Below are 13,409 nucleotides of genomic sequence, written 5' to 3'. Positions count from 1 at the left end.
AGAATAATAAGGATAATAAAAGCAGTAAAAGTATTGACAATGCTAATAGCAATGCAACTAATAGTAATAATGATAATAGCAGTATAGGCGTCGGGCAGGACCAGGGTCCACATATAACCACGATCCATGTAAAACAGGGTTGCAATCATCTGACGCCGAGTGGTGGCACGTCTCTAACTACTAGTGGCAGGTCTTTGACTAGTAGTGGCACATCTCGGACTAGTGGCAATAGTCTGACAACTACTGGCACTTCTCTGATGAGTAGTGGTACTTCTCTGACTAGTGGCAATAGTCTGTTCCCTAGTGGTGGCAAGTTTCTGACTAGTGGCATCCCTGTGACAGCTATTGGCACTGGCAGCTCGTGGCACCTACCGACACCTAACTCCATATAAGACGAGGACAAGTGGAGATCTTTACATTTTCTTAACGAGTGCCGTTCGCTTGCCGCTGTGCTGACACTTTACTGACGCCTGCCACCGACTGGCCGGTCACGTGTAAGTGGAACTCACTGACAGCCAATGAAATTGCAGCATCATTAACGCTGTCCAAGGTGCTGAAAAGCCACTTCAGGGCTCTAATATCCTCCTGGACAGGTTTGAGTCTCAGTTGGGGCAAAGCCACAAATCAATGATGAAGAGCTATTTATGAATCAAGAAAAGTGTATCCCACTGTTTACTGATTGTCACTATATTGTAGTATATATGTATAAGTTCTAAGAATTTTTTCCCCAAGTTTAAGTGTCAGGTACTTCATGTTTGTTTTTTGACTCCCTAAATAGCTCTTTTAAATAAACTCCTTTGGACTTGTAGGCCAGAATGAGCAGCCCAATGTCGGCTCCAGGTCCAAGTCTTTTCAACTGTCCCCATACACACGCCTCTAAAACTATCTTCTCAAGTATATCCTTTACGATTGATGGTGTTATGAAGAGCTCAAACGTCTCTGGTGGGCCTGGAACCATTTTTGATGACATTAGCAGTACTAAATCAACCCTGTTGTTCAGGTGGGGAGACAGACCATAATAACTTTCCATTTTTGGAAGGTAGCTGGTGGTTGAGAGACAACAGGAGGGTCAACACTGAGGGTGTCATTCTCATCAGAGGAGGATGCCTCATAATGAGGGACCTCCTCATTATCATCTGTCTCAGACACGTTCTCCTCTCTGTCACTTTCCTGGTCAAACACCTCATGGACAGAACACCTTTCCTTAGAAGTCATTTTCAGTTGAGAGAGAGTAGAAAGAAAGCCCACAGAGCACCAAGAGAGCTGGTTTAGAAGGCTGTTGTGCAAACGTTTACATGTTTGCTCCACCCCTAAGTTGTGTGAACTATCAATATCTTCACGGGAACCATATATATATATATATATACATACATACTTACGTTTGTTGCAAATTATTCAGAAGAAATATAATTTATATTTGCCCTTTACCTTTAAAGATAATCAATTATAATCAAGATATGAGTGGCAAGAAATTCACATGAGTAGCTGCCATCCGTGTCATCCGTGTTGGCCCTGAATGCATCCTTACCACATTGGCAGCCATGCAGCTCATTTCTTGAGCAAGAAGGCCGTTTAATTTCTTCACTTGCTGGCTGCTGAAGGGCTTCTTCTGGTCCTGGGGCTCATCTTGGTTTAGGAACTAACTGATGCTCAATCTCATCCTCACATGTATGTAATATAAATGTGTAGGGAATGAAAACGGGTCCCACAGACCCGAACACCACAAATCTTGTCTCATTTATTATTAAATTTGTATAATAAATGTAAAAATGTCACTGTTGCCCTGTTATATAAATGTGTGTATTTCTTTCAAAGAATAGTTCAACATTCTCTTATTTATTTGTTGTTCTTATCAAGAGTAAGATGATAAAAATGACACCACTTGTTGGCCCATTAAATATGAAGCCACAGCAAGCTTAGCTGTGTGTTAGCTTTGCACAAAGTCTGGAGACATTGGGAAACAGTTAGCCCATCTGTCCATGTGCAATAATAAAACACAAATAAAACTACTGCTTCTACTACTTAAACAATTCACATTATTCACATGTGTAAATTGTTGAACTATTGTAGCAGCTGTCTGCGTTTCTCATGTCCTGATTCATGTTGGCAGCACTAACAGGCTGAGGAGGCTCATATAGAGACAAATATTAACACAAAGCTATATGAAGAGAGACTTCCACAACTTTTAAATCAGCTTTAGTTGGTTAAGGTGGAGAAAAATTGACGATTTTATATAACGATGTAGTTAAACACCTCATATCACATCTATCTGTGTGTAGATAAAATATACATCAATATATTCATACATTTATATGAAAATATATACGACATGTAAATATATATAGGCGCCTGCTGCCCACCCAAGTTTATAAATAATATAATATATAAAAACACCAATTTGCTAATTATTTGCCAATATATGTGGACTTATATGTGGATTTCTATTTATGATTGTGGTTTCCAGATGACATGATTGAACTAATCAAAGCTCAGATTAACAAGTCAAAATAGCATCAAAGCACAGTTCCTCACAGAAAAACATAAATATTCCCAGTCGGTCTGGCATGGGGAGTTGTCAAGGTCATTTCAAGACTTCCAAACAATGGAGAGTGAAATGCACATCAGTTCATCTCCCTTCAAACTTCCCACACATGAGGAGACCTGCTCAGAATAAGACACGGAGAATGTTCTTGTTTTAACTTTCTGCTCTGTAGCACTTTGAGATTGTTAAATATAAAGTGCAATACAAATAGAATTTATTATTATATTTATTATTAATGTTTCTTCACATATGGAGTCCATCTTTTAAGGGAAGACCGCCACCTACCATACTGGAGTATGTAGTGTACATTATTCTGACATCCACTGACTCTGGGGTTATTTCATGCTTTGAATATAACTAAGTATTATATAAAGGTGTGTTATTGTGCTGCCTGTTCAGACTTTTATCTGTTACACGCTGGTAGATGTGTGGCCTCGATGGACGACATGTTGGAAAGAGAGGAAGACACACAGAACTGAGACAACATCTTCTCTGTGCTCTCTGAGGTCGGATATTCTTCTCATTACCAGCTGCGTTGTGGTTAATGTTGAATAATTGAAAACATAAAACACATTTTGAATTCAGTAGCCTCTGCGGTACCTGAAATTGGCATGAAATTGGCATTTCAGGTACCGCACTAAGTTGGTTTAAATCCTATTTATCAGATCGATCTCAATTTGTATTTGTAAACGATGAAGCCTCAATGACCACCAACGTTAATCACGGAGTTCCACAAGGTTCTGTGCTTGGACCAATTTTATTTATCTTATATATGCTTCCTTTGGGCAATATTATCAGGAAACACTGCATACACTTTCATTGCTATGCAGACGATACTCAATTATATCTATCGATCAAACCAGAGGAGACCAACCAGCTCGCTAAAATTCAAGAAAGTCTTAAAGACATAAAAACATGGATGACCTGCAACTTCCTGATGTTAAACTCAGACAAAACTGAAGTTATTTTACTGGGCCCTGAACACCTCAGAGATCAATTATCTGGTGATGTGGTTTCTGTAGATGGCATTGCCCTGGCATCCACCACCACTGTAAAGAATCTCGGCGTTATCTTTGACCCAGACTTGTCCTTTAACTCCCACGTTAAGCAAATCTCAAGGATTGCATTTCTTCATCTACGTAACATTTCAAAAATCAGGCACATCTTGTCTCAAAAAGATGCAGAAAAGCTGGTTCACGCGTTTGTTACTTCCAGACTAGATTACTGCAACTCCTTATTATCAGGCTGCTCTAGTAAGTCTCTTAAGTCCCTCCAGTTGATCCAGAATGCTGCAGCTCGTGTACTCACAAAAACTAAGAAAAGAGATCACATTACTCCTGTATTAGCTGCTCTGCACTGGCTCCCTGTAAAATCAAGAATCACATTTAACATTCTTCTCCTCACCTACAAAGCCTTGATTGGTGATGCACCATCATATCTTAAGGAGCTTGTAGTACCATATTTCCCCACTAGAGAGCTGCGCTCACTAAATGCAGGGCTACTTGTGGTTCCTAGAGTCCTAAAAAGTAGTATGGGAGCAAGAGCCTTCAGTTATCAAGCTCCTCTTTTATGGAACCGCTTCCACTTTCAGTCCGGGAGGCAGACACAGTCACCACATTCAAGAGTAGACTTAAGACTTTCCTGTTTGATAGTGCTTATAGTTAGGGCTGAATCAGGTTTGCCCTGGTCGAGCCCCTTGATATGCTGCTATAGGCTTATAGGCTGCTGGGGGATGTTTTAGGATACACTGAGCACCTATCTCCTCTTCTCTCTCTCCTTATGGATGAATTTACATCTCTCCATTGCACCTTATTAACTCTGCTTCCTCCCCCCGGAGTCGTTGTGACTTCACGTCTCATAGGGTCCATTGGACCTGGAGGTGTCTGATGCCTGGTGAGCCGGTCTCCCGCGTTGGCCCTGCTGATACGCCTCCTCTCTACCTCCTTCTGTTTCATGGATTGGAGTTCCATTCATACATTGTCATATTCATGTAATGTGTTTATGTAAATGCTGTTCATTCTGTACACATGACATCTATTGCTTCTGTCCATCCGGGGAGAGGGATCCTCCTCTGTTGCTCTCCTGAAGGTTTCTTCCCTTTTTTCCCTGTCAAAGGTTATTTTTGGGGAGTTTTTCCTGATCCGATGTGAGGTCAAAGGTCAGGGATGTCGTATGTGTACAGATTGTAAAGCCCTCTGAGGCAAATTTGTAATTTGTGATATTGGGCTATACATAAATAAACTGAATTGAACTCTTCAGCTTCTTCATAAACTTCATTAATTTATAGTATATGATGATGATGATGATGATGATTTGATTTGATGTGAAACTGCCGTGTTCATCTAATTTCATCATGCCCTTGATTGCTGGAAGCAAATCCATTTTTTCTCTGAACTGAAAGCAATTTTTTAGATCACCCCAGGATGTAATGTGTATTAAGTTTAAGTGCGCATGGATCAGGTCTGAAATCACAAAACATCATAATGCTGAAAAGCGTTCTGCATAACTGTGTAGTGTCACAAATCAAAGTGTGGGAATCTGAATGAGATGAGAAACAGTATTTTGTTTCATAGCAATAAAATATGATGGCATAGAATCTGCCAAAAAAACGTACATCCTGAAATTAGTGTTTGCTTTGTAGTTATATAAACATATACTACAAGAATAATATTTGTGCAATGTGTTGCAGCTCAATGGACATCTAGTAGGTCTATATTATCTCCACAGTATATTCTGTATGTGAAGTGTACACATGTATGTTCTATATATTTCGCATTTATATGAACAATAATTGTGATTGCACATACATTTTTGCCATATTCAAATGCAGTGGTGGGAGACGTACATGGAAATACATATTTCTCTATACTCTGCTGGGTTGCTTGTGAATATCATCTTGGGGATCAACAAAGTCTCTTTAATGCATATTACATCATGGTTAATTTGCTGTTTATACTTTGTTGCTGAATTTAGAAAGTAACGTATCAAATACACATTGTCATATTCATGTAATGTGTTTATGTAACTTTGTAAATGCTGTTCATTCTGAACACATGACATCTATTGCTTCTGTCCATCCGGGGACAGGGATCCTCCTCTGTTGCTCTCCTGAAGGTTTCTTCCCTTTTTTCCCTGTCAAAGGTTATTTTTGGGGAGTTTTTCCTGATCCGATGTGAGGTCAAAGGTCAGGGATGTCGTATGTGTACAGATTGTAAAGCCCTCTGAGGCAAATTTGTAATTTGTGATATTGGGCTATACAAAATAAACTGAATTGAAATTGAAATGAAAATAATGATCGAAGAAAAGTAGTGAAGTATAATTGTAGTGCAACTGATGCAGGAAACGGAAATACTCCAGTAAAGTGCAAGTTAAATATCCGTGTGTACTTTTCTACCGCCGCTCGTGGTGTCACACAAAAAACCGGTTTGGGTGTCGGACCACTATGACACTACAGTCCCGAAGCCTGGTTTCCTGTTTGAGAGAGACGCCATTGCTCGCCTACATTACCCAGAAGGCCTCGCTGCGTCAGAAAACAGCGCATGCTGTTGAACCGTTACGTAATGTAGTTTCAAAGGTTGTGTACGTTTGTCGGGCTTCGCGTCTCAGGAACACGATGTGACAGTGAACCCAGACGGTTGTTGTTGCTTTACAGGCTGCAGCCCGAAGACATCCACAGGTGAGAATCTCCTCCTGGGAATCAATCAATCAATCGGTGCATAAACCGATTGATTGATTGTGAAGCGATGATCAACAATACGATGTGCTCCGGTGGCTCGAGCCAGCTGGTCCTGCTTTGTTGTTGGTTTTTTTTTAAACAATGTTATGGTGTCAACATGACCACAAAGGTTGGATAAAAGAAAATAGTGACACAATCCAAAGTATTGGTAGTAAACAATACATTCAATTTCAGATCGCTGCTTGAAGAAACGTTAAAAGATATTGGCTGGTGAACTGCAAATAATACAAGTAGCAGAGAATAATATTCAACCGGTTTTTGTCGGAACATCGTAAACCACTCCTTTTTCCCCATTGTTTACAAGTCAATACTAATGTTGTGGAAGTAAACATGCAAAGCTAACCTCTTCGACAAATTGTTCATAATTTGTATTTTATATGTGCCGTTTTTCAAAAGCATATGCATCCTTTTGATAGTAATGCATTGCTTCTCATGGAAAAACAGTGGCATTGAACTTCATAACCGTGAACGTCATATCTGCATCAGTTGTGTACAGTTACACCGATGCAAATGTAAAAAAAGCTTGCCCCTCATTACCTCTGCTCAAAGATTCTGCATAAATATAAATAGTATGTTCAAGTTTGAAAAACACAAGAGCATTATTTGTAGTGGAACGTGCATGTGATTGGCAGTAAATGAGTTATAACAAGTAAAACCACTGGAATGGTCCTTTTTTTAATTTAATTTAAATCTCCCAAACGGATAGCTTTCCACCTCATCTCTTTAATTTTAAATGTTCTCCTCACATGTTCTTTCTGCTCTCTCCCCCCTCCCCACCTGTCACGTAGACGTGTTTCTCTCTGTTATCCACCAGAGAAGAGCTGATGTCCCATGGGGTTGTCTCTGTGCGTCTCTTCCAGTGTGCCATCATGAGTTCTTGACGCCCGTCTCTTCATTCATCAATATGAGTGGCGCTGCGCTGGCTGTTGTGGTGGTCGTAGTTTTCCTCTTGGCCCTCTACCTCCTCCAGCGCTATGGAGATCTGCGGAGGCAGCAGCGGATGGTCCTCTTGGGGACGCTGCTGTCCTGGTACCTCTGCTTCCTCATCGTCTTCATCCTGCCGCTCGACGTCAGCACGGTATGAAACTACTGCACTCTGTGTTTATTTATCTTTATTTGTCTTTCCTGTGCCTGTGTATATGTGATGAATAGGCTTCGTTGTGGTGCTGACTCTGTGTACTCTGCTCCTATTTTAGACCATCTACAAGCAGTGTATTCTTGATAGTGGAAACCACCCGACGACGCCTGTAACTCGAACGCGACGCACTAATCAGACAGGCGACAACTCTTCTGTTCATCCGACTGTCAGGTAAACGAGATGACGTTAGCTTTTCTGCCACATTTTGCTCATTCTTCTCAGGGCTGAGCGATATGGACAACCTCTTCTGTCGTGATATATACGTCATGTCATATCACATTATATATCACGATGTAGCATGTTAGCAATTCGATAAATAGTCTATATTAATGATGTGTATACTCTTGTGTGAATTAAATGCTTGACAAATGAAAAGCAGTATTTTCTCATTGAATTAAGAGGTTTCGTGCAAAATGGTGAGTTAGTGTGTGCTTGTTATTATCAGCTTAGACAACATCATTGTGTATCGCGATATCCCGATGCATGATTTCATCACGATATGATTTAATTTCATCATATTGAGTTATTACCCAGCCCTGTATTGGCTCAGTAAAAGTATGAACACAATTATTATTCATTCATTGCATGTCGCTTGATATGTTATCAACATCCAAGCTGCACAAGAGTTTGGACAGTTTAAATCAGCAGACAGCGTGTTCATAGGTTAATTTGTTAATCTCTCACTCGGATCATTGCTCCAAATCACAAAAACATCATTTTTCTTTCATAGCACAACATTTGAAATAGGTTTCATTTCAAATGTTGTGCAGATGTCAAACTGCGAAGATGAAAACAATTAAAACGTTGTTCACACACTGGGTTGGATAACAATCACAATGTATTCATAACATTCAGCAGCAACATGTCTTTCCATAAACACGTCTACTTGTTTTTTTTATGCTACTTCACATCGAAGAGTTTATTTCTGTAATTTGGAAACTACGTGTCGGATATGAACTTTTACTAACAAAGCGTGCGTACACGAAAAGACCCGACAGCGAGGCGCATCACTGCAGTTCAAAGTGTTCACGCAACATGTATGTATCCCATTCTTTGTGTGTGCGTGTGACAGTACAACACGTGTTTGTGAGGAGCCATGGAGTTATATACCAGATGGCATCCTGCCAGTGTTCTGGAGAGTTGTATACTGGACGTCCCAGTTTCTGACTTGGTAAGATACTCATACACTCAGTCACTTATTCGAACTTTGACTATAACTACTGTGTCTACCACCTGTTGTCATTAACGCGGTTGTGTTTTATTATATTGTTGTATGTGTGTGTGTGTGTGTGTATGCAGGCTGCTGTTGCCTTTCATGCAGTCTTATGCACGGTCGGGAGCTTTCTCCAGAGTTGGAAAGATTAAAACGGCTCTCATTGAAAACGCTATCTATTATGGCACCTACCTCCTTATTTTCATCTCTCTGCTCGTCTATGTGGCCGCTCACCCACAGTGGAAACTCACATGGTAAGTACTCCGTGCCTCAATTTAGGAAACATTAGATGGCCTGCGAATTTATCTGTAAAACTTGTGCAGGAGAGAGCTTCAGACCATCGGCATTACGGCCGCCAACACCTGGGGCCTCTTCCTTCTGGTGCTCCTGCTCGGCTATGGCCTGGTGGAGATCCCGCGTTCTTATTGGCTCTCATCTTCCCATGGTTACCTGCTGGCCAAGACCTACTTCAAGACAGCCAAAATGGCTACTGAGAAGGTGTCGGCGGAGGAGAACCTGGCAGATGTCATGGAGGTGAGACTCCATATACAATTCTGTGCAATATAAGTATTAAGAGATTCCAGGAGGTACTGAATCTGAAAGTGTTTCAACAGACTTTGCATGTTTAAAATTCTAAATGTAGTTTTTCTTACTTTAACAAGAACAAACATCTTTTCTCGTTATCAGGAGGTGGCAAGCGTCCATGAATCTGTCAGGTACAACCACTGTCTCAGGAAGTGTGTGGACACCATCATTACAAAGGTGAGAAATACACGAGTGAGTTCAATGTTGTTTTGGCAGTGTTTACACAAGTCTGGTGGGAAAGTCGTCATCTGGGCGTCCTCTCATTTCAGTGTCCCTCTGAGTACAAAGAAGAGATGGGAAGAACTGTGGAGAGCTCTGGTGGTGAGCAGAAGGCCCTTCCCACCAAAAGAGACCTGATTAAGCTGCATAAAAAAGTAATGATTTTTTTTTTAACATTGCACTATGGTTTTAAAGGAAACATGTAGTAAGTGTGTGTGTGTTTCCAGGTAATCTCTGGGGTGCAGAGACACGGTCAGACTCAGGTTCAGTGGTCTATCTTGTTGGATGAGGCCGTTCATCTCGAAGACGTAGCTAAAAGCCAGAGCAGCCCGGTCCGACACTTCATCCACAGCTCCCCGTCAGCACACCGCGGATGGATCCATCGCTTCATTTACACTCCCACTGTGGGTGAGTTCAGTCGGGACCCAAATGATAAGAATGAAGTAGTAGTTTTACAACCAGCTACAGCAGATTCCACCTTCAAGCAGCCAATTAAAAAAGTCTACGCTACTTTTAGAACTAACAAAGTAGTTTTTAAGAAAGAGTTTTCTCGCATTTGATGGCCCTTATTGTGTAAGACCTGCGCTGAAGCTTGACTGTTTTTATTAATTTAGTTTTATTTAATAATAGAATCCCAGAATGTCCCTACTTCAGTTGCATTCATGGGCTGGGTGTCACTGCCTCTAAGCTGCAAAATTTGAAATCTTTTATTATTTTTTCTTCCTTCAACTGTGTGTGTTTGCGCGCACGTGTGTGTGTGTTTGTCCGTCTCAGAGTGGTACTGGGAGTGTGTGTTCAGGCAGAGTTTCTACAGGCTGCTGGCAGTTCTCCTGTGTCTCCTCTCAGCAGCAGTTGTTTGGTCCGAGTGCACTTTCTTCACTACACACCCGGTCCTCTCCCTATTCGCTATCTTTGTTCAGATGGCTGAAAAACAACACAACTACATTTGTATCGAGGTGGGCACGTATTGAGCGAGGCACACAGAAATGCACAACAAACCCGAGCTACGTCTTTTAAAAAAAATACACAACACGTAGCAGAACATAGTTCTGACATGTATATTCTAACAATATCTTGTCCATGTAATAGCATAGCTAACCTGCCTCTTTTTTTATTTCTCTCCACCAGATGGTGTGCTTCGTCAGTATCCTCTTCCTGTGTGTCTGTGTCTACTCTACAGTGTTCAGGATACGAGTCTTCAACTACTACTACCTGGTGCCCCATCACCAGACTGATGCTTACAGTCTGCAGTTCAGCGGCATGTATGTTCCTCATAAAAGCCACAATAAAAGATATTTATTTCACACAAAAAGGCTTACGAGGCATTCGGAAACACAGTTATTTGTTTTAAGCACCAGCATATTTTCTGGTCTGATCTTCTCGCATTGTGTTAAACGTCTGCATTGTGATATCGAAGTTGCTTCTCTTTTGTTTTTTCTCTCTCAGGTTGTTTTGTCGTCTGACCCCTCCTTTATGCCTTAACTTTCTGGGCCTGATTCACATGGACTCTGCCATCTCACACCAGGACAGAATACAGACATCCTACACCTCTGTGGGTCCCACGCAAACATGCTCATATCATAACAACACATGCGTACTGACAACAACATATACCGCACTTGAGTGTGGGATCACAGAATAAACATATGTAGAAATGTCAAAATCGATCTGCATTCAAACCAATTGGAGTGATGCAATGTCCCTCTTTATTTCCCTCTGTCAGATCATGGGCTCTATGCGTGTGCTTTATTTTATATCTGATGGCTTCTATATCTACTATCCCATGCTGGTGTTGCTGCTCTGCTTTGCCACTTTTTACAGGTGCGCCAATAATCACTAAAACTAACACTATTTTCATACTATTTATTTAGATACTGTATTTATGTGTAGTTTTGGTTATATGTCTCATTGATAGTAAATCCTTATTGGTGTGTCTGTCTTTGTAGCCTGGGCTCTCGCTGTTTGAACCTCCTAGGCTTCCATCAGTACATCACTGACGACCACTTGACCTCTGACCTGGTGGATGAAGGCAGGGAACACATCAAAAGAGGTAGTTTCATCACACGTTCAGTCACTCACTATTTCTGATGTTTCTGCTTAAAGTTGTAGTTTTCTTTTAATTATTTATTTTGAGCCACATTATTGCAGATTAATTATTTCTTCCTTTCTGGAATCTAGTAAACGGATGAGTTATTAAGCAGGTTATGGTTCATTATTTTACTTATTTCTTATACCTCAGTTCACATTAAGTTGTTGTTGCACATCTGAATGTCGTCATGACATCAGTGCACACTACATTTTAACAACATGCACTACAATTTTGTTATTTTGTAGAAAGAAGAAAAAGACAGAAAACTGAAGATGGAGAAAGTCGAAGATGGGTTAGAAAACTTTATTCTGTCAAATAATTTATTTTACAATTTTCTGAGAAGCCAAGAAAACCCTCCCAGTGTGTTGGCTTTCTGTTTTCTAAATAGTTTGTGTATTTATGGGCCTGTTTTGTTTTCTGTTTCAGGCCTGGAGAGACCGGTATGGAGTCCAGGGGGCTACTGGGAGATCCAGAGGTGGTTACACTGAGTTGAAGGATGACCAGAGCTGCCCTGTCACAGAGGTCAACAATAGTGGTAGGGATTAAATAAAACTAGTATATTCATGGAATAGAATATATTCTGTGTTTCTCACAGCTTATGAAACTAATATGACAATAAGGTTTTTCCAACAGTTTGATTTCCTGTGATGCTTGCTTGTATTATGCTTTTATTTCTGGATAGTTTGCCACTATACTTTCCCTTATATCCATCAAGAGGTCTGCCTGCTTACAGGACACAGTGTAGACATTGCTATGCGTCTTTCTCAGTTGTCACATTCACCAGAAGAGACGGAGAGGATGAGGAGGAGCAGAGGAGAGGCTTACTGAGAGATCATTCCAGTGATGAAGGCTCACCAAACAAAAGGTTTGTTTAGTTTTTGCTAAATGAATGGAACATAGTTTAATTGGAGCCAAATAATAATCAAACAGGCTTCCTAATCACGTACTCTGTCTCTCTGTGTCTGACACTGTAGATCCACAGGAGGACGTTACCTTTCTCTGTCACCTTCTCGGACAGGCATCTTTGATGATGTTTGATACACTGGACGCATGGAAAGAGAAGAAAAAAACCTTAGTCCGAGCTGAAATAATTTTTTTTAAAAAGACAAACAAATGCACGTCTTCTTGAGGAAACTGAATGCCAAGGCATATACAGTATTTCGGGAAATAGAGAGGAAGATACACTGAAAGAGAGCACTGACTGTGATTAACCTATTTGTGCAAAGCCAAACCCTTTTGAATGTATTTTTGATATTTTTTTGTGAAGCAGTGTGTTTTACACACGTAGATCGATGGATAAAAGAGATGAATGGCACAGTTACACACTTGCAGTAATTTAAGATAAGCCACATGATGCATGTGGAAATGTATTGTTGTCTGAGTATTTCACCTCACAGGTTCATACATTTTAATTAGTAAGAAAACAGATTATTGTGCCAGCTGGAAAAACAAAACAAAATGAACAAGAATATATGTCCTCAAAGGGAGGAGGATAACAACAGCCTGATCTATTTCCTGTTGACTATTTTGGGTTTGGAAAAACATGACTTGTTTGTATGTGTTGTAGTCTACAGTCAATTATTTTCTCTAAAGGTGTGTATGTTTTGTATTTGTGTGTCCACCCAGATGGTGCATTAAACATAACACTTTGACCTATTTCTATATTCTTTATTAGACGATGAATGACTTCAATTTGATGCACCAACACATAATAAGTACCGGTATGGTCTTTTACGATCTTTAGTTGTTTGATGTTATAAAAAGTAATGCGCATGTCTCAAAAGCTATATCAACTTAGGGTTCAGGTAAGACTAAATAAAAAGTCAAACAGTGTTTTAATTATTTGTTGTATTTTTTTTTATTGTTGATTTAATTTTGACCTGATTT

General features: G+C 40.3%; 1 protein-coding gene across 3 annotated transcripts; it reads left to right on the top strand.

The window, feature by feature from the left end:
- Nucleotides 1-6,015: 6,015 nt before the first annotated feature.
- LOC117736731 (G-protein coupled receptor-associated protein LMBRD2B-like) lies at nt 6,016-13,178 on the top strand. Of its 3 annotated transcripts, none has more exons than XM_034542254.1 (18): nt 6,016-6,218; nt 7,139-7,356; nt 7,475-7,587; nt 8,489-8,587; nt 8,716-8,883; nt 8,953-9,163; nt 9,317-9,391; nt 9,484-9,588; nt 9,661-9,841; nt 10,208-10,389; nt 10,562-10,695; nt 10,880-10,985; nt 11,157-11,254; nt 11,380-11,483; nt 11,768-11,814; nt 11,949-12,057; nt 12,291-12,387; nt 12,497-13,178. In XM_034542254.1, the coding sequence occupies exons 2-18, from the start codon at nt 7,183-7,185 to the stop codon at nt 12,558-12,560; spliced, it is 2,067 nt and encodes a 688-aa protein (XP_034398145.1). In that variant the 5' UTR covers nt 6,016-6,218; nt 7,139-7,182; the 3' UTR covers nt 12,561-13,178. The 3 variants fall into 3 exon arrangements, with proteins under 3 accessions (XP_034398145.1, XP_034398146.1, XP_034398147.1); XM_034542255.1 differs by having other exon boundaries at nt 6,095-6,218; nt 7,067-7,356; XM_034542256.1 differs by lacking the exons at nt 10,880-10,985; nt 11,157-11,254 and having other exon boundaries at nt 6,095-6,218.
- The last annotated feature ends 231 nt before the right edge of the window (nt 13,179-13,409 follow it).

This window comes from Cyclopterus lumpus, chromosome 9 (genome assembly GCF_009769545.1).
Source record: "Cyclopterus lumpus isolate fCycLum1 chromosome 9, fCycLum1.pri, whole genome shotgun sequence".
Lineage (NCBI taxonomy): Eukaryota > Metazoa > Chordata > Actinopteri > Perciformes > Cyclopteridae > Cyclopterus > Cyclopterus lumpus.
The sequence above is the reverse complement of the archived record's forward strand: the minus strand, read 5'-3'. Positions and strand labels throughout refer to the sequence as shown.

Excerpts from the sequence above, each read along its gene's own strand:
- LOC117736731 (XM_034542254.1), top strand. The coding sequence starts at position 7,183 with ATGAGTGGCGCTGCGCTGGCTGTTGTGGTGGTCGTAGTTTTCCTCTTG. Across the intron at positions 7,588-8,488 it reads TCTGTTCATCCGACTGTCAG|TACAACACGTGTTTGTGAGG; the intron begins GTAAACGAGATG and ends TGCGTGTGACAG. Across the intron at positions 11,255-11,379 it reads TGCTTTGCCACTTTTTACAG|CCTGGGCTCTCGCTGTTTGA; the intron begins GTGCGCCAATAA and ends CTGTCTTTGTAG.